At 42.5% G+C, this 18,284-nt stretch overlaps 1 protein-coding gene across 10 annotated transcripts in view; it reads right to left on the bottom strand.

Moving 5' to 3' along the window:
* The window catches only part of KYAT3 (kynurenine aminotransferase 3), a 57,275-nt gene that overhangs the window by 14,261 nt on the left and 24,730 nt on the right, over window positions 1-18,284 (bottom strand). Inside the window, exons 1-8 of one of the 10 annotated variants that reach the window (XM_073357130.2) lie at window positions 18,089-18,275; window positions 15,773-15,873; window positions 10,557-10,615; window positions 4,931-5,075; window positions 2,952-3,101; window positions 1,756-1,842; window positions 568-693; window positions 350-470 (exon numbers count right to left, since the gene is read on the bottom strand). In XM_073357130.2, coding sequence (XP_073213231.1) covers window positions 350-470; window positions 568-693; window positions 1,756-1,842; window positions 2,952-3,101; window positions 4,931-5,075; window positions 10,557-10,612 — 685 coding nt within the window. In that variant the 5' untranslated portion in view covers window positions 10,613-10,615; window positions 15,773-15,873; window positions 18,089-18,275. Of the gene's footprint in view, window positions 1-349; window positions 471-567; window positions 694-1,755; window positions 1,843-2,951; window positions 3,102-4,930; window positions 5,076-10,556; window positions 10,616-15,772; window positions 15,874-17,992; window positions 18,067-18,088; window positions 18,276-18,284 lie in introns of those variants that run through there. The other 9 variants (XM_073357138.2, XM_073357131.2, XM_073357135.2 and 6 more) reach the window with 9 other exon arrangements.

Below are 18,284 nucleotides of genomic sequence, written 5' to 3'. Positions count from 1 at the left end.
AGACTAACATGGGCTGCTACTCTGAAACCAGTGATTATGACGTTATTCTTCAACAAAGAATTGAATTAGGGTGGGATTTTCAATAGGACCTAAGTGGTTTAGGAGTACAAGGCCCATCTACTTTCTATGGGACTTGCATGTCTCAATCCACTTAAATGCTTTTGAAAATTCCACCTTTAATCTTTTAAATAAAGATTTAGAAAATAAAGGATGTTCCTCATCAGAGTTTCATAATTTTAAACTAAACCAAAATTATAGTTTGAACTACTTGACAGCATCAGTTATCTTTGAGATGCACATTTATGATATCCTTCCACAACCATCTGCGTGGTTATACAAAAATCAGTACCTATTTTAATGTGTTTATTTCCTTTGTACACCAGCCATTCATACACCTCATCACTGAAGCACAGGGTGTCATGTTTAATACAGAGATCAGCTATTACCTGGAGTTCTTCTTTGGTAAATACCTAGAAGGCAAAAAGGGAGGGCCAATGCATTAATCAGTGTATTTAAGATACACTCTGAAATTACAACTACTATGTTAAACTAGAATGGAAGTCTTACCTTGCCTATAGGGTTGTGAGGAGTATTCAGTAGAATAGCTTTTGTTCTGGAATTAAATTTACTAGCAAGTTCAGTTGCATCTAAGACCCAATCAGCACTAGATGCAGAGTTCCCAATAACAGTTTTCTAGAATAGGAATAAATGCCTGTATTACTTAAGTGCAACACACATTATAGCCCAGACCATGCCTTTCCCCATGCAAAGCTCACAGGAAGACCAAAGTTAGGAAACTATCTGTGCCCTACTGCAACGTGTAGTCAAGAGGAGAAAGCTTCAGCAGTCATTGAGCACGTGGAGAGCATGACCCTTCTAAGCTTCATACAGTTACACATTACAGTGAGGGACATGGCATAAGAACTGCTGGAGTTCACCTCAGTTCACAAAGACAGGGTCAAAATTTCTTACACCGGGAAATCCCTGCAAGTCTTCAGGAAGTTACTAATGCTGTAGAACAGTTCTCCCCAGCTCTGCCTCCCACAAAACTGTGGGAGCTCAACTGCACAGAGTGCAGGCACAACGCCTTCCTTAGACTGGAAGAATAATACTAGGTTACTTCAATACCCATCCCTCTAGATTTTTGTTCCAAAGAACAGAAGTTTTCTGGTCCTTTCAGTACAACTAATTAGTAGTTTTCTTTCAAATATCTGAGGTGTTGCTATTTGAAAATCAACCACAGAGAAATTGCTAATCTCCATAACTAAAAAGGAAACAGTCATTCCACTTTTTGTGGTAAATGGAAGACCATTCCTAATTTAGTAGGCAGTTTTTGGAATAGAGATTATATCCCATCACTTCACAAGCTGCTGAACAGGATCAGAAACCAACTCTTTAAAATAACAAATACGTAAACTAGGCATGTGATCACCCTTCCATTATTTTGTGTTTCAAAACTTTTCTGATGGTGTCAAACAAAAGGACTTTAGGAGCTTTCAGCATGCAGAAGTTGAATTAAATGGGAAACAGTGCCCTACTCTTTACAACACTTGTAGAACACTATTTCTATAATGCTTTGGATAGCATCACCTCTGAGCCTTATATTGTAGCATTTTATCTCATTTATTATATAGTTGTATGTTAAGAACAACTAAACGGGGACCATCTATAATGTGATTATCAAATGTTATTAATCACAGAATTATTTTGTGAGACTAATAATAAATAATAATAATATTTTTTTTAAAAACATACATATCTCAATGGGATAAAAACAGGTTTTCCTCCTGCCATCTTCACCATGGGCTCATAACAGTCAAAAAATGGCTCTATTATTATCACCTGAAATTAAAACATACAGTCAGCAAGACCTAGAATTGAGAAATTACTATGCGTTGTAACATCATATTACTTTCTTCAGATTTACTTTGGCCATATGAATTTACTGTGCACCTTGGGCATTCAAACCGGATTTGATAATGCACAATTTTCATCGTCTTAGAACATCATATGGCAATGCTCTCAATCTGATAATTAGAGGTACTACTCACTAAGATAACATATATTAGTAGTACTTCAGAGATTAGACATGGGCAATTCTTCTCAAGTTAAACACTACAGTTGCTACTAGCATATAATGTTAGAAGTGCTTACGGACAGAGACACAAAAGGTATTAAAACGTGGAGAGACGAGGCAAAAGGGGTAGTGAACAATGGCAAAGGATTAAGGTAATACAAAAGACTCAAAGAGTGACAGAGACAAAAGGGGAGAGAAGATCAAAGCAACAAGGATGAGAACACAAAACAGAAGTATTCTTAAGAAAAGGAAAAAAGCCAATGTACCACACCAGAAAAAGCACTTGTCAGTTACAGTGTCTCCCAAATACCGCTTCCCAAAAAGCCATTTCAGGTATCTGGTAGCAGTGGGAAACAAAGCAATAATGAAAGGATGAATCATCAGGCCTACCATATGAAAACAAATACTGATCCTAACTTTAAAAATGTGTATACTTTTTTTTCCCTTCACACTGGTACCATATAATAGTCTGAAACAAAATCTGAACTATAATGGCTATTCAAACATTGAGAACAGATACCCTGAACCATATTTAGTTTCTTGATGCAGACAGCAGCCCACAAAGTTTGTAAAATAGGAATTAGTGGGTGTTAACGGCAACAATGAGGTAGAAGTACAATAAATAGGGGAGGAGGCCTGCATGTTGGTGAATGGGATGGAGGCATTCATGAGACAGTCTCCTTATTGAGATATGGCCCAGTCTCTAAAAATGTTTGCCAGCCCCTCACCTACATGACAGGGCTCTTAATTATCTGGCGTAGGCTAAATAGATAAAACTGCAATTTATATATTTTTTAAAAACACTAGAAAGAAAACATCAACATAATTAATTTTATTTTGGTAGCAATAATAAAATACTTCAGATAAAGCTTACTTCATCTCCCACTTCAATTAACCCCTGTATTGCACTAAACAGAGATCCATATCCTCCCACTGTCACCAAGACGTCTGTGTAAGGATCAATCTTTCTTCCACAAACCTTCTCATATACCTGGGACAAGGCTTTCACCAGCAATGGATGGCCCTGTTCAAAATAAAGAAAAAACGCATGTGGTGTGCGCTATATATTACAGACAACTGATAATACAAAAATTTATCTATGCACACATACACGCTTTATCTCTCAATAAACAGAAATAACTGTGGACAGAATTATTAATAAGTAGGAGATTACTGGTATGATTTAGAGGAGATATTGTCCTGTAAGTGTTTGATTTCTTTCATACACAAAAATCAAAACAGGAGGAGGAGGCTGTTTGTTTGAAACAAAGAAAAATACAAGGTGAGCCCCTACACTACCAGTTTTAGCCTAAAATCACAAGTGGGTTTTAAAGGGGTTTGTGGGTGATGGGGAAGGAGGAGAGGTTCAATTTCTTGATTCCTACCAGGCAATTCTTTCTACATCTGATGGTTTTGGGTTCTAAAATGCCAATTTAGCAGTATCCTACCCCAAGGTAGCTCCAGGAGCCTCTGGTGTGCTAGGCCAGTTATGAAGGACAATATATAACCCCATTTCATTCCCTCCCCTATAGGGACACAGAGACGGAGAGGTCTCATTGTTTCCTTTCCTTGCACTCCCTCATCTGTCTGTATTGTGATGGGGTATATAGGCCTCCCGCTGGCTGGAAAGAGAATAATGAGAGCCGTGGGCTCAAACTCCAACCCATTACACCTGTGAGATCAGTCAAACCTGGAGGGAGGAGATAAAAGAGGAAAAGCCCGGCTTAGTGGGTACTGAGATGGGCAGGCCTAGGCCTGCCAGAACTAGACCAAAGGGGACCCTGAACCCAGGCCACAACTGAATTCTTGGGACAATGAATGAATGAAGAAAGGAAAAAAAAAAAAAAAAAAAAAGACTGGAGGGAAGATTAAAGGTTGAAAAAAATCAGGGAAATCAGAGGGGACACCAAGCAGCAAACCCTGAACAGCACCCACTACTCCTCAAAGGCGTCTAAGGAGTCTGCGTATTGCCCAGAGGAATTCTGCCTGGAGGCAACTGGATGAGAGACTGGAAATAGACCCCCATAGTCATAGAGCACCAGAACCAGTCCAGATTCCTTCTCCTGGTGTGATGGATGGCCATCTTGGCCAGCGCCAGGAGGAGGTTAACAAAGAAGTCTCAACTTTCTAGGGCCTCAGCCCAACTTAGTAGTAGATAACTGGGAGAAGGTGTGGATTTCTTGTGCTAGCCCCTTGAAGAGGGGCCAGCTGGGCCCAGCAGAAAACTAGAGACTGCTAGATGCCAGAGTCTCTCTGGAACAGGTAGGCCTGGTATACAACCTTTGACTACGCTTTGTTCCCTGTAACCAATTTACTCTCTTTTTGGTATCTGAGGACAGGCTAAGGTAGGAAGTAACCTATGGAGGAAGCAAAAGTCCGAACAGACATACCTTAGCAACTTATTGCAGGGTCCCTGAACTGAAACCCACAGGGAAGGGTGGACCTAGTTCCCCTACTGACCCTCTGAGGATGGTGGTGTGAAGATTTCTGGAGACAAGGGCTGGAAGGCCAATAAATGTGAAGTTGGGCTGAAGACTTGACATGAAGCTACTGGACTATTGTTGTACTGGACTTGGATTCCCTGGAAGGGGTGAGACCGTAAGTGACCTGGCCAGAGGATTGGCAGGGTACACATGCTGCACTATAAGATGATAATCTGAGTGAATGACTCTGCTTTAAATAAACCTACACTAGGAATGTTGATCAGCAGCTGGTAAGCTCTATTACAGAAATCCACGCTTGGAAGGAGGAAGAGGAGCCAAGATGAAAGGGAACAAAGTTATACACCTAACTTAAAATTAAGTCTTTAAGTTTCCCATGTAACAAACTTTCCCCAAAGTTCAATGTACTCACAAAGCCACGTGTGTACTGGTTCAGCCTATCAACTGTCGCTGCCTTGGCTAGCTCTTCTTTAACATAGCTAGGAGGGGATATATCTGGAAGGCCTTGACCAAGGTTAACAATTGAGGGGTCTGCAGCCACCTTAGTAAATTCAACCCTAGGGAAAAATGTGTGTGTGTTAAAGTTTTATCAAGAAAATTATCCTGCTCATTTGTCAACTTTAAACATAAAAGCAATGGGCTGAATCCACAGTGGGCCAATGGACTCTAGAAAGGCAAGACCCCTAGAGGAGAGGAGGGAGCACTGCAAGGCTATTAGGAACCCCAAGCGTGGGCAGAACCATCTGGGGAGATGGTGTCTCCAGAGCGTATCTCCTGAACAGCCTGTATTGCCAGGACTCATAGGGGACCCTGTCTGCAAACAAAAACTACACACCCCCAACGTACTCCCTGAAGGAAGGCAGCAGTGAAACAATACTGCTGGGGTGAATCCCCCCCCCACTCAGACCATAGTGGATCTTGCTGAAGCAGGCAGGTGCAATTACTGGGGTGAATCTAACCTGAAAGCCTAGCAAACATTTAAGCCAGCAAGACTCACAGTATTAGCCAGTCCTCTCACGGAGCTCTGTAAACATTCCTAGTCATACCAGTCTATGGACCAATGCATGGAACAACAAACTCTATTAAGCCCGCCAAAAGCTAATTATAGAATTTTTAGCCTGCAATTTTTTCTCCTTTTGTGTGCTCTTTCCTTCTGCCCTTCCCTCACCATCCAATTGTTAACCAGATAAAAAAAAATTACGGTTACAGTGTCACAGCCGTGGTCTACACTACACAGTTAGGTCGAATTTAGCCGCGTTAGGTCGATTTTATAAAGCAACCCCGTTCAGTCGACCTAAAGGTCTCTTAAAATTGACTTCTGTACTCCTCCCCGGCGAGGGGAGTAGCGCTAAAATCGACCTTGCTGGGTCAAATTTGGGGTAGTGCAGATGCAAATAGACGTTATTGGCCTCCAGGAGCTATCCCAGAGTGCCCCAATGTGACCACTCTGGACAGCATTTTCAACTCCAATACACTAGCCAGGTACACAGGAAAAGCCCCGGGAACTTTTGAATTTTATTTCCTGTTTGGTCAGCATGGCAAGCTCAGCAGCAGAGGTAACCATGCAGTCCCCTGCAGAATCGCAAATGAGCTCCAGCATGGAGCGAACGGGAGACACTGGATCTGACTGCTGTATGGAGAGAAGAATCTGTGCAGGCAGAAAAAGAAGAAATGCTAATATATATGCCAAAAATCGCACAGGGCATGATGGACAGAGGCTACAACAGGGACAAGCAGCAGTACCGCGTGAAAGTCAAGGAGCTCAGGCAAGCCTACCAAAAGACAAAGGAGGCAAATTGTCACTCTGGGTCAGAGCCCCATACATGCCACTTCTATGATCAGCTGCACGGAATTCTAGGTGGGAGATCCTACCACTACCCCACCACTGTCCGTGCACACCTGCAAGGGGGGAGTCTCATGCAACACAGAGGAGGAGGAGGAGGAGGATGATATGGAGGAGAATGTGCAGCAGGCAAGCGGTGAATCCGTTCTCCCCAGCAGCCAGGAGCTTTTCATCACCCTGGAGCCAATACCCTCCCACAGCGGGATCCCCGACCCTGAAAATGGAGAAGGCATCTCTGGTGAGTGCACATTGGTAACTACAGTACAGGGCGTAAAAGCAATAGTGTTTAATGTCTGATTTTCCCTGAAGACCTGGGATGCATTCGCGGCCAGTACAGCTACTGGAAAAGTCTGTTAACATGTCTGGGAATGGAGCGGGAATCCTCCAGGGACATCTCCATGAAGCTCTCCTGGAGGTACTCTGAAAGCCTTTGCAGAAGGTTTCTGGGGAGGGCTGCCTTATTTCGCCCTCCATGGTAGGATACCTTACCACGCCAAGCCAGTAGCAAGTAGTCTGGAATCATTGCAGCACAAAGCATGGCAGCGAATGGTCCTGGGTTTTGTTTGCATTCAAGCAACATTGGGTCTTCATCTTTCTGTGTTAGTCTCAAGAGAGTGATATCATTCATGGTCACCTGGTTGAAATAGGGGAATTTTTGTACGGGAACAGTAAAAGGACCCCGTTCATGCTGGGCTGTTTGCGCTTGGCTAAAAGGGATCATCCCATAGCCATGCGGCGGGGGGAAGGGTGAAGGGATCATCCCAAACAGCCACGCGGAGGGGTAGGGGGAGGCGTGTGCTGCACATTCACCCGAAAACCGCAGCCCCTCCTTTTAAATGGCAAACCGAACCAGCATTGCTTGCTATGGGAAAGGAGGACGCTGCAGTTTGAAAACATTCCCACATGTTATGAAGGTGTTAGAAGCCAAACCCCTGTACCCTTTGGCTTACCATGGCTGCCTGGAAACCGAATTCTGTTGCCCAGCCTTGTGTGATGTGTCACCATACCAGCAGGTGCTCAATATAAAAGGCAAAATGCGACCTAAAGCACATGTGCTGTCTGCTTTGAATTGCTTGATTCACTGTGAAAGAGTCTCCCTTTTGTTCTCAGAAATGTATCATCTTAAATTTTACTCTCCCTTTTTATCCCCCTACAGGTGCAAATGTTTCTATGCTCCCCCTATCATCTCCATCCCTGAGGTTATCGCAGATTAGAAGGCGAAAAAAACGCACTCGCGATGACATGTTTTCTGACCTCATGCAGTCCTCCCGCACTGATAGGGCACAGCTGAATGCATGGAGGCATTCAGTGGCAGAGTCCAGGAAAGCATTAAGTGAGCGCGATGAGAAGAGGCAGGATGCAATGCTGAGGCTAATGGGAGAGCAAACGGACATGCTCAGGTGTCTCATAGAGCTGCAAGAAAGCCAACAAGAGCACAGACCGCTGCTGCATCCACTGTACAACCACCTGTCCTTCTCCCCACCCAGATGCCCAAGAACGCAGGGGGGAGAGGGGGGGAAGCTGTGGGCACCCAGCCACTCCAGAGGATGGCCCAAGCAACAGAAGGCTGTCATTAGAACAGTTTTGATTTTTAGTGTGGCTACAATAAGTGATGTGCCCTTGTCCTTCCCTCCTCCCCCACCCCACCCGGACTACCTTATCAGTTATCTCCTTTTAAATTTAAATTAAATTAAATTTAATTTAGAAAGAAAGATTTCAAAACAATAGTGACTTTATTTCCTTTGTCAGCTGTGATTGAAGGGGGGGAAGATGGTTGGCTTACAGAGAATTAAAAATCAACAAAGGGGGTGGGTTTGCATCAAGGAGAAACACACACAGCTGTCACACCGTAGCCTGGCCAGTCATGAAACTGGTTTTCAAAGCCTCTCTGATGCAAAGCGCACCTACCTATGCTCTTCTAATAGCCCTGGTGTCTGGCTGTTCAAAATTGGCAGCCAGGTGATTTGCCTCAACCTCCCACCCCACCATAAATGTCTCCCCCTTATTTTCACAGATATTATAGAGCACACAGCAAGCAGTAATAACAATGGGAATACTGTTTGCGCTGAGGTCTAACCTAGTCAGCAAACAGCGCCAGCGAGCTTTTAAAGGTCCAAAGGCACATTCTACCACCATTCTGCACTTGCTCAGCCTATAGCTGAACTGTTCCTTACTACTGTCCAGGCTGCCTGTGTACGGCTTCATGAGCCATGGGAGCAAGGGATAGGCTGGGTCTCCAAGGATAACTATTGGCATTTCAACATCCCCAACAGTAATTTTCAGGTCTGGGAAGTAATCCCTTCTTGCAGCTGCTCAAACAGCCCAGAGTTCCTAAAGATGCGAGCGTCATGCACCTTTCCCAGCCATCCCACGTCGATGTCGATGAAATGTCCCTTGTGATCCACCAGTGCTTTCAGCACCATTGAGAAGTACCCCTTGTGGTTTATGTATTGGTTGGCAAGGTGGTCCGGTGCCAAGACAGGGATATGTGTTCTGTCTATCACCCTACCACAGTTAGTGAATGGCTTTGCAATGGGTTTCCCTCTGACCTGTACATTTCTGAGAGTCACTACCCTTGATAGTCAATGCAATCACTGACGTTCTGCTACTTGAATCACAGCAGTCCCCACAGTAGATTTGCCCACTCCAAATTGATTCCCAACTGACCGGTAGCAGTCAGACGTTCCAAGCTTCCACAGGGCTATCACCACTCGCTTCTCAACTGTCAGGGTAGCTCTCATCTTGGTATTCCTGCACTTCAGGACAGGGGAAAGCAACTCACAGAGTTCCAGGAAAGTGGCCTTGCACATGCAAAAGTTTTGCAGCCACTGGGAATCATCCCATACCTGCAAAACTATGCGGTCCCACCAGTCACTGCTTGTTTGCCGTGCCCAGAATCGGCGTTCCACTGTATCAACCAGCCCCACTGCCGCTATGATGTCCCAACTGCCACATGCTGTGCTTTCAGAAACATGTGTGTCCATGTCCTCCTCACAATCGTCCTTGTGCTGCCATCTCTTTGCCAGGTTCTGCACATACTGAAGGATAATGCGCAAGGTGTTTACAACGCTTACAACAGCAGCGGTGAGCTGAGTGGGCTCCATGCTTGCTGTGCTATAGCATCTGCACAGGTAACCGAGGAAAAAAGGCGCAAAATGATTGTCTGTAGTTGCTTTCACGGAGGGAGGGAGGGGAGATTGACGACATGTACCCAAAACCACCTGCGACAATGTTTTTGCCCCATCAGGCATTGGGAACTTAACCCAGAATTCCAATGGGCAGCGGAGACTGCGGGAACTGTGGGATAGCTTCCCACGGTGCACTGTTCCATGAGTCGATGCTAGCCACGGTAGTGAGGACGCACTCTGCTGACTTAATGTGCTTAGTGGGGACATACACAATCAACTGTATAAAATCAATTTCTAAAAATCGGCCTAATTTCGTAGTGTAGACATACCCACAGACACAGCTATCAACAACTGAAATTGCTGTGAGGAGACTGAGGCAGGATGGTCATTGATGAAAGAGCACCAAGTGCATTTAAACAATCTGCCCAACCCCTCAGTTAATGTTACAAACTAATGAAATCCCACTAGATGGCAATGACACACCTGATGCTACTTTGAGACCAATTTAAGCCCTGGATAAAAATATAGTAAAATATATTAGGTTAATTTGTACAGCGACAGGTTCAAGATGATTAAATGAAACGGGTGTAAATTAGCAAAGCTAGGTTGTTCAACAAAACTAATCTATACATCTGTAGCCCCTTGTTGCCACCATACCTAACAATCATAGATGCTGGAACTAGGGGTGCTGCTGCATCCCCAGGCAGGAAGTGGTTTCCATCATATACAGGGTTTACAATTTGGTTCAATAGTTCTCAGCACCCCCACTGTACAAATTGTTCTAGCACCCCTGCTGAGAATTACTTTTGTTTTACTTTGGTTCATTCTGCACTTCAGAATTCTAACTTACTCACAGCTTATGAACTTGTATTGGCTTATTTCACATCACCACCACCATCACATTTGGCCCATTGAATCTATCTTCTAGGCATACGTGTGAATACAATTCAGCACCAGGGATAACAAGAGTTGTATATTTCTGTGGTGCTGGATAAATAATCAATTTGGAAAAGATAACACACTAGTTGATTTTTAGAATTCTGCATATATTTTAAGGTGTCACTTACCATACATTGACATCAAGCCCTTCAATTCGTTTTGCGTTTTTGTGCTTGAAGGCCATTGTCTACAAGATCAAAATATATAGACAAAGGGGTTTAGCTAAGAATTGCAAAGTCTTATATTGTTTGACATTGTAACATTGCGTGAGAAACCCTCTCCTATGCCCTTTCAAAGATACCATAACTGAACAAGTTCAATAATATAACATTGCTCATATTATAAAAGCCTTAATGGACGATAATCGCTTGAGTTCAGTCTAACACAGGGGTGGGCAAACTTTTTGGCCCGAGGGCCATATCGGAGTGCGAAACTGTATGGAGGGCCACGTAGGGAAGGCTGCACCCCCAAACAGCCTGGCCCCCTCCCCCATCTGCCCCCCTCAGAACCTCCAACCCATCCAACCCCCACTGCTCCCTGTCTTCCCAACCCCCTATCCAGAGTGTTGCTCTTTTAAGACTTCTGAAAGCATGCTCCACACCTTATCCCTCTCAGATTTTGTAAGGCACTTCAGATTCTTAAACCTTGGTTTGAGAGCTATCTCTGTCTTTTGAAATCTCACATTGGTATCTTCTTTGCGTTTTGTCAACTCCGCAGCGAAAGCGTTCTTAAAATTAACAATGTGTGCTGAGTCATCATCCGAGACTGCTATAACATGAAATATATGGCAGAATGCGGCTGAAATAGAGCCAGAGACATACAATTCTCCCCCAAGGAGTTCAGTCACAAATTTAATTAACGCATTCTTTTTTTTTTTTAAATGAGTGTCATCAGCATGGTAGCATATCCCCTTAATGGTGGCCGAAGCATGAAGGGGCATACGAATGTTTAGCATATCTGGCAGGTAGATACCTTGCCATGCCGGCTACAACAGTGCCATGCAAACACCTGTTCTCACTTTCAGGAGACATTGTGAACAAAAAACAGACAGCACTATCTTCTGCAAATGTAAACAAACTTGTTTGTCTGAGCGACTGGCTGAACAAGAAGTAGGACTGAATGGACTTGTAGGTTCTAAAGTTTTACCTTTTTTTATTTTTGAATGCACTTATTTTTTGTACATAATTCTACATTTGTAAGTTCAACTTTCATGATAAAGAGATTGCATTGCAGTACTTGTATTAGGTGAATTGAAAACAGTTTATTTTGTTTTTTTACAGTGCAAATACTTGTAATCAAAAATTATAAAGTGAGCACTGTACACTTTATATTCTGTGTTATAATTGCAATAAATATATTTGAAAATGTAGAAAACTTCCAAAATATTTAAATAAATGGTATTCTATTATTGTTTAACAGTGCGATTAATCACTAATAATTTTTTAATTGCGATTACTTTTTTTAAATCGCTTGACAGCCCTAATTATTGAGAGAGAGAAAGCACACGCACGCGCTATGTGTTTGTCAGAGAAGGCAAGGTCAAAGAAATGGACCTTGCACTTGAAGCAGTTTGCGATAGTCATTAAGATTCATTGAAAGTATTTTTATTCAGACTACTCAAAACTTTTTAACACTTATTTATCTCAAACACTGGGGAGAAAACGTTTTTGTTATAAAGTCAACACACATGCTCTTGAATTAAGGGCTAAGAAAATTCACATATAATAGACCTCCAAGGATCCTTCCTATAAAACCAGCGATAACCAGACCCAATATTTGTGGTATCTTTAAAGTTTACAAACACAACAACAAACACCAAAAGAGAGAGAAAGCAGGAAAAACTCTTCTGGCCTTCATACAGTCAAACAAAGAATAAAAACGTAAACCCATTCCCCCGGCCCACTCTTTATAGTGCAGACAGTAACTCAATGATAGAACTCAACAACTGCGTTAAGATCATGCCTGCATAAAGCGTGGGATCAGAAATCAGTTAACCAAAACTTCTGTCTCAGAAACTAGGCCTAACTGGTGGACAAAATATTGAGGGGATGGGCTATTCCACCTATCACTACCTTTCGAGATCCTTCAAGAAAGGGACTTTGGGCTGTCGAGCAAGCTTCACCATCATGGCTGCCACCCCCACTGTCTCCTAGAACCCATGACCATCTTCAGCCTAATCCCTCCTAACCAGGCTGGGCCATAGAGAGGAAGCCAGATGACATCACCTCCAGCAGTTTCAGCTAAATCCTGAAGACAACCTGGGATGTAAAACTTCACTCCCCCACGACGTGCTCTTTTCCTTATGTACCGCATTTCTTTTCTTTCCTATCGCTCTCCCCTTTCTCCTTCTGTCTAATATGAGCCTGGCTTAGCCAGCCAAGACTGCATAGTTTGCAACACTGCTGTGAGCCTGTGACCACAGAGGCAGCTAAGCCTAAGCACCACAATGCTAATGCCCTAAGCACCACAATGCTGGGATGAGTTTGCTGAGTCCTAGAATGGCTGATAAGTCGGTGTGCGTGCCTGTTTTTTCCAGCAGTGAGGTTTGTAAGTGAAAGTCAACATCAGAGACAAAAGCTGCATTTTCTTTGCAATTCTTTTTTCCCCCTCTTAGGAAACGGGATTGAACTTTTAACAACAGCAGCAGCAGCACCTCCTGCCTATCTCAACTAATTTCTTCTCTTTTCCCCAAAAATGACAGTTACTTCAATCTTTGATGCCACCTAAGAGATTGTCAAAAAATACCCTCTTCAGTAAAAGGAAAGGGAACAAGGGATGTTGTAAAACAAAAGCCTTACTCAATACTTTACATTTCAAATGCTTTAACTGTTTTTCAGTCTTTTTCTGTATCTTTAATAAAGTCCTAGAAAGATTGTAATGGTATGTTTGCCATAGTACTGTACTAAGGAGGCTGAGGTCTTTTATGCCAAACCCCAAACCTTGTTTAAAACGGTTTAATGTTGGATAGTATCTGGGTTACGTTAACACCTTTGGCCCAATTATTCCACATAATTTAATACTAACAGGCCCCAGTCCTGCAAACATACACATGCTTAACATTATTAGTGTGAATAGCTCTCACTGGTGTTGATTGGACTGTTTGTGCTAGTAAAGTTAAGCCCATGTTGCAAGTGTTTGCAGGATAAGGGCCTATGATGTCAAATCACTTCTTTCACTATAATTTTATTGCACGGGCCAGATTCTAATCTCAGGCACATGGCATAAATTTCGATGAAGTTCAGCATAATCCATTTATCCCAACAAGACATCAAATCTGTTTTGGAGAACTTGGCAAGTGAATGTGCGACTCTTGCCAAGGGACATATCCAAATTGCAATTAAAAGGGAGTTTTGGTTAGATATGGTTCTTTACTAGGTGACACTGGCATATGCAGGTGTCTAAAAGAGTACTCAACCACTGCACTGATGAGCACAATGCAGACAGAGATTAGTGTTTGGTCATAATACACCCCCCAATAATATGAATATTTTATCATGCCCATTTCAAATAAGCACTTCTGGCAGCTTCCCTTTTGCTTTTTCACATGCTAGGCTACTTTTTTTTTTTAACTATGAAAAACTGAGACGTCTAGCCCTGAATCTCTCTAGTTAGTAATCAGGATTCTGTGTGGTCCAGTGGGCAGCTCATTGTATTGATCAACTCTTAAGATCACTTCAATTAGCTAACCACAACAGGCTACTCAATAGCAGGATTGTTATGACTGAATTACAGTAAGCTTAAACTGTACTAAATATTTCTCTCCTGGCTGAAATCTTACTGAGAACTAAAAGACTGCCTGTTACAGCCTTCATATCACGGAACATTGTATGTTCAATTGTTAATAATTAAAACTTTCTCTCCCTATATACCTTGATCTTAGTTTTGATTCTGATGTCATAAAATGGCATTTCTGACCCTGTATTGACTATCAAGGGCCTCCGTTTTGGGTTCTAGCTCTGCTTACTTCAACTTTTAAAAGGCCAAGCAATTAACTCAAATTATTAAAATGAGGTAAGATTAAGAGAACAGAGCTGTCTTCCAGGGAGAAGAAAAAAACACTACTGAAGCGTGTCCAGATGCTAGTGAGAATGCTGAGGATTTCCCTATTTTATATGATACGCCACTCTTTCAATTACATGATTGGTTTACCTTCTCTTATAATAGAAGTACAAGGAGACTTCCAATGAAAGTGAAAGTTTAATACTGATAAAAGGAAGTACTTTTACACAATGCATAATTAACTCGTGGAATTTAATGCCATGAACTATTATTGAAGCCAAGAACTTAGCAGGATTCAAAAAAAGGATTACACATCTGTGTGGACAATTAGATAAGATATAAAACACATAATGCATATAAAACATCCTGCTCTAGGGCATAAGCCAACTTGGCTTGGAGTTTAAGAAACTTCCCCCAAGGGGAATTTATTCTATAACTGTACACTATGGGGGATCTTGCACCTATTTCTGAAGTATCTAGTGATGGACACTGTCTGAGACCAGGATGCTGGACTGATCCAGTAATGCAATTACTATGTTCCATTACACTGTCCCTAGGATCTCATCCATCATGGTGAAAAACTGCACTTTCTTTTGACAAAGTTAGATATAAAATGGTGTCACATGATTCCATAAGCAACTTAAGTGAGACTACAAGAATATATCGTATACAATAAACTTAATCAAGTGTAGCTCTCTCTCAGGTACCTGTATAGCTAGCTCCTATTGGCATAGTATCTGAGGACCTGCAACACCCCTGTGAGAAATACTATTATCCTCATTTTATAGATGGGAAATGGAGGCCCAGATCCACAAAGGGACTTAGGCATTGCAACACTAAACATTGCAACACCTAAGTTTTAGGCACCTACAAAAATCGCTAGAGCAACCGTGGGATCCACAAAGCCTGGGTTAGGCATCTAGGGTCCCTATACATTCAATGGGGAGAGATATGCACCTAAGAATGTTATCAACAAATGCCAGCATGCTAGATGGGAAGCATGGAACTGAACCCATCTCCTGAGTCCCAAGTTAATGCCCTGGGGATATCATCATGCTAGTGTGGTTTAACATTTGATTGATTTGAACAATAATTTATTGCAGTTTTCATATTAAATGTCTGGGATTAAGGCAACAAAAAATGAAGAAAACATAATGCTTTGTGGACCTTCTCACGGAACATGGATGAATCTTAAACTGCCTAACAAAAATGAAATTTTTGCCATCAGTTCAGTGAAGTAAACCAAGTAGACATCCAATCCAGTATATACTTACTGGCAGCATCACAAAAATAAATACAGCGTGACATACATGTAGTGTAATCTACGAACTGATGGAGTACATACTTCAGAGGTCGAAAATCTGAAGAATCTTACAGGATAAACTGTCTTCAGTAGCTGTGTCCTAATGCCAAGGCAGCAGAGGCTTTGCTGAGCAAAGAACTTGCCTGCACAATAATTTAGAAGATTATAAATAAATAAATAAATAAATAAAACCGTACGCCTTTATCTAGTACTTACAGATGCAAGACCAGAAATGTGTATTTCCCTACACAAAGTTAAGCAATTTTAGAGCCTGAGATTTTTCTTCTTCTCCCATCCCTCCCCACACCCACCCTAGATGATTATTTCCTTATCATACCTAAATACAGGGATGAAGCTTTTTAAAAACAGGGAGTTTGCAAGACATTTTTTAATATCATGAAAAAGGAAGTTTTAATCTATTTGACAGAACTGAATTAAATAATGGTCTCTTCACCAAGAGATGGATGAAAACAAAACAAAAACCTAAATCCAAAGTCTATACAGCTAGGGGATTGCTAATGGGATATGGAAACTTGTTTCTAGTCCACTACTTCAAATCCAGCCAGGTCAGGAGCAACTAAAAATTATCATCATCTGATGGCTCTTCATTAGAGTATTTGAAACAAATTAGTGGTTTCAGATGGATTTTTTATGAACAAGTGCTCACATAGCAAACAAAAAAGAAAACAATCACTATCATAGTTGGTAGTGCCCATCTGAGAAAATACTATTAAGGCGACTGATTTTAAAGTACTAAGAATCCATCCTTGAAAAATCAGTCCCCTTTAAGGTGTCCCAAAATCGCCAAAATTGAGATACCTAAAAAATCATTAGTCAATGTGGAAATCAAGACCTATGTATTATTTACTTCTTTTTATATAAAAAGTAAACATCAAGTTTAAATTGGTTTGGCAAACATCAAATTTATCAGAGCAGAAAATAACACACCCACAGAAGACATTTTGTACAGAGTAACAGACCATTCATTGGCCTGAAAAAATGACCCCAGTAATCCATGACCACAAAAAAGAAGGAATAAGAGATGTTACTACAGGACAGCCACTTTTAGAATGTGTATTTAAGTAAATTTATTGGTTGACAATGTCAAAATGATTGTTTTTTCTCTAGTAAATTCCAATATAACCGAACTGACCTACTTCAGAACTGCAACATCACAGCAATATGATTAACTTTGTACTGCAAAGCTCAATGATTAGAGAACAAACAGGAAAACTGCAGACTATGTATCCAGTGGGGGATGGGGAGAAATGTTAAAAGGAATCTGAGAAATACTGTCTTAAAAGAAAAAGAAAGAAAGAGGTAGGCTGCCCATATGTACCGAAACTAGAAAGATTTAGTGGACTACAAACGCAATGGAAATAACGCAAATAAAACTGAAAGGGTCTGATTTAACCCCAGAAGAGCACAGAACTTCAGCATTGTGGAGGACAGATTCTCTGTCAAATACGAATGATTGTACCTAGCCCTTAAAGTGTGGTTCATACCGAAAAAAAATTTTTTTTTTAAAAAGCATCTTGAACTTTCATATTTATTGTTTCAACGACTCCATATCAAATGTATCCAGTTAAAAGTATACTGATTCCCAACCACCACTACATGCCAGAACCACAAACTTTATCGAAGTCCTGAGAGCCAAAATAGGTTCTTTCCATCTCATGCAGCCATTACCAGTAATAAGGGTTCTGCAGGCCAAATTAGACCCTCACTGACATCTGGGCAGTCTGGCTACCTTCAAAAATTTGAAAAGGTGTTGTTGATTGGATTACTAAATAAATAAATAATAATCATAAACAATTCTGTTCCTGATCCACAATTAGAAATCCAGTAGCCTCAGCCCAGCAGTTCACAGAGCTGATGGGCTAACAGAAAATAAAACAACAAAACTTATTTTTGACACTAAAGTCAGCAGATATGACTGAATATAGAAAACGAACAGGTCCGATGTTTAGGTCTTTTTCCCGCGTCCCGACCGCTGCCCGGTCAGGAGGCCATTTATCCCGATATTGCGGCTTTGGCCGCTCCGGCGTTTTTGGTTTTTTTGGTTCGACAACTCCGGCCGCTTTTTTCTGTTGTTGTTGTTGGGTTTTGGTTTTTTTGGTTGCTTCCCCGCGTCCCGATATTTTCTCCGTTTAATCTGGTCACCCTACTCTGCACTCTCCCGCCGTGGGGGCTCTCTGCAGCGCCCCCGAAGCCTGGGGGCTCTCTGTAAGTCCCTCCTCCCGGCTGCGGCCCGCTGCCTACCACTGGCGGCCGCTCTGCCCTGCGGAGTCCCCAGGAGCCCGGCGCACGGCTGGGAGGGAGGCACGGGCGGCAGGCCGAGGCCAGCTGTCCCCTTACCCTGGACGGCCTGTCCCAGGAGCAGCGCGGGCGGCGGCCCAGCCAGCCCGAGCGGGGGACACGCAACTCACCGTCTCCGCTTCGCCCGGCCCCGGCGCTTCCCACCCGAGAGGGGTGGGGCCGCGGCCTCCTTCCCCAGGCTCCAGGACAGCGTCTCTCCCCAGGCCGCTTCCTCTCCCCTTTGTGACCCTGTCAC

Source organism: Lepidochelys kempii, chromosome 8, assembly GCF_965140285.1.
Source record: "Lepidochelys kempii isolate rLepKem1 chromosome 8, rLepKem1.hap1, whole genome shotgun sequence".
Taxonomy (NCBI): domain Eukaryota; kingdom Metazoa; phylum Chordata; order Testudines; family Cheloniidae; genus Lepidochelys; species Lepidochelys kempii.
The sequence above is the reverse complement of the archived record's forward strand: the minus strand, read 5'-3'. Positions and strand labels throughout refer to the sequence as shown.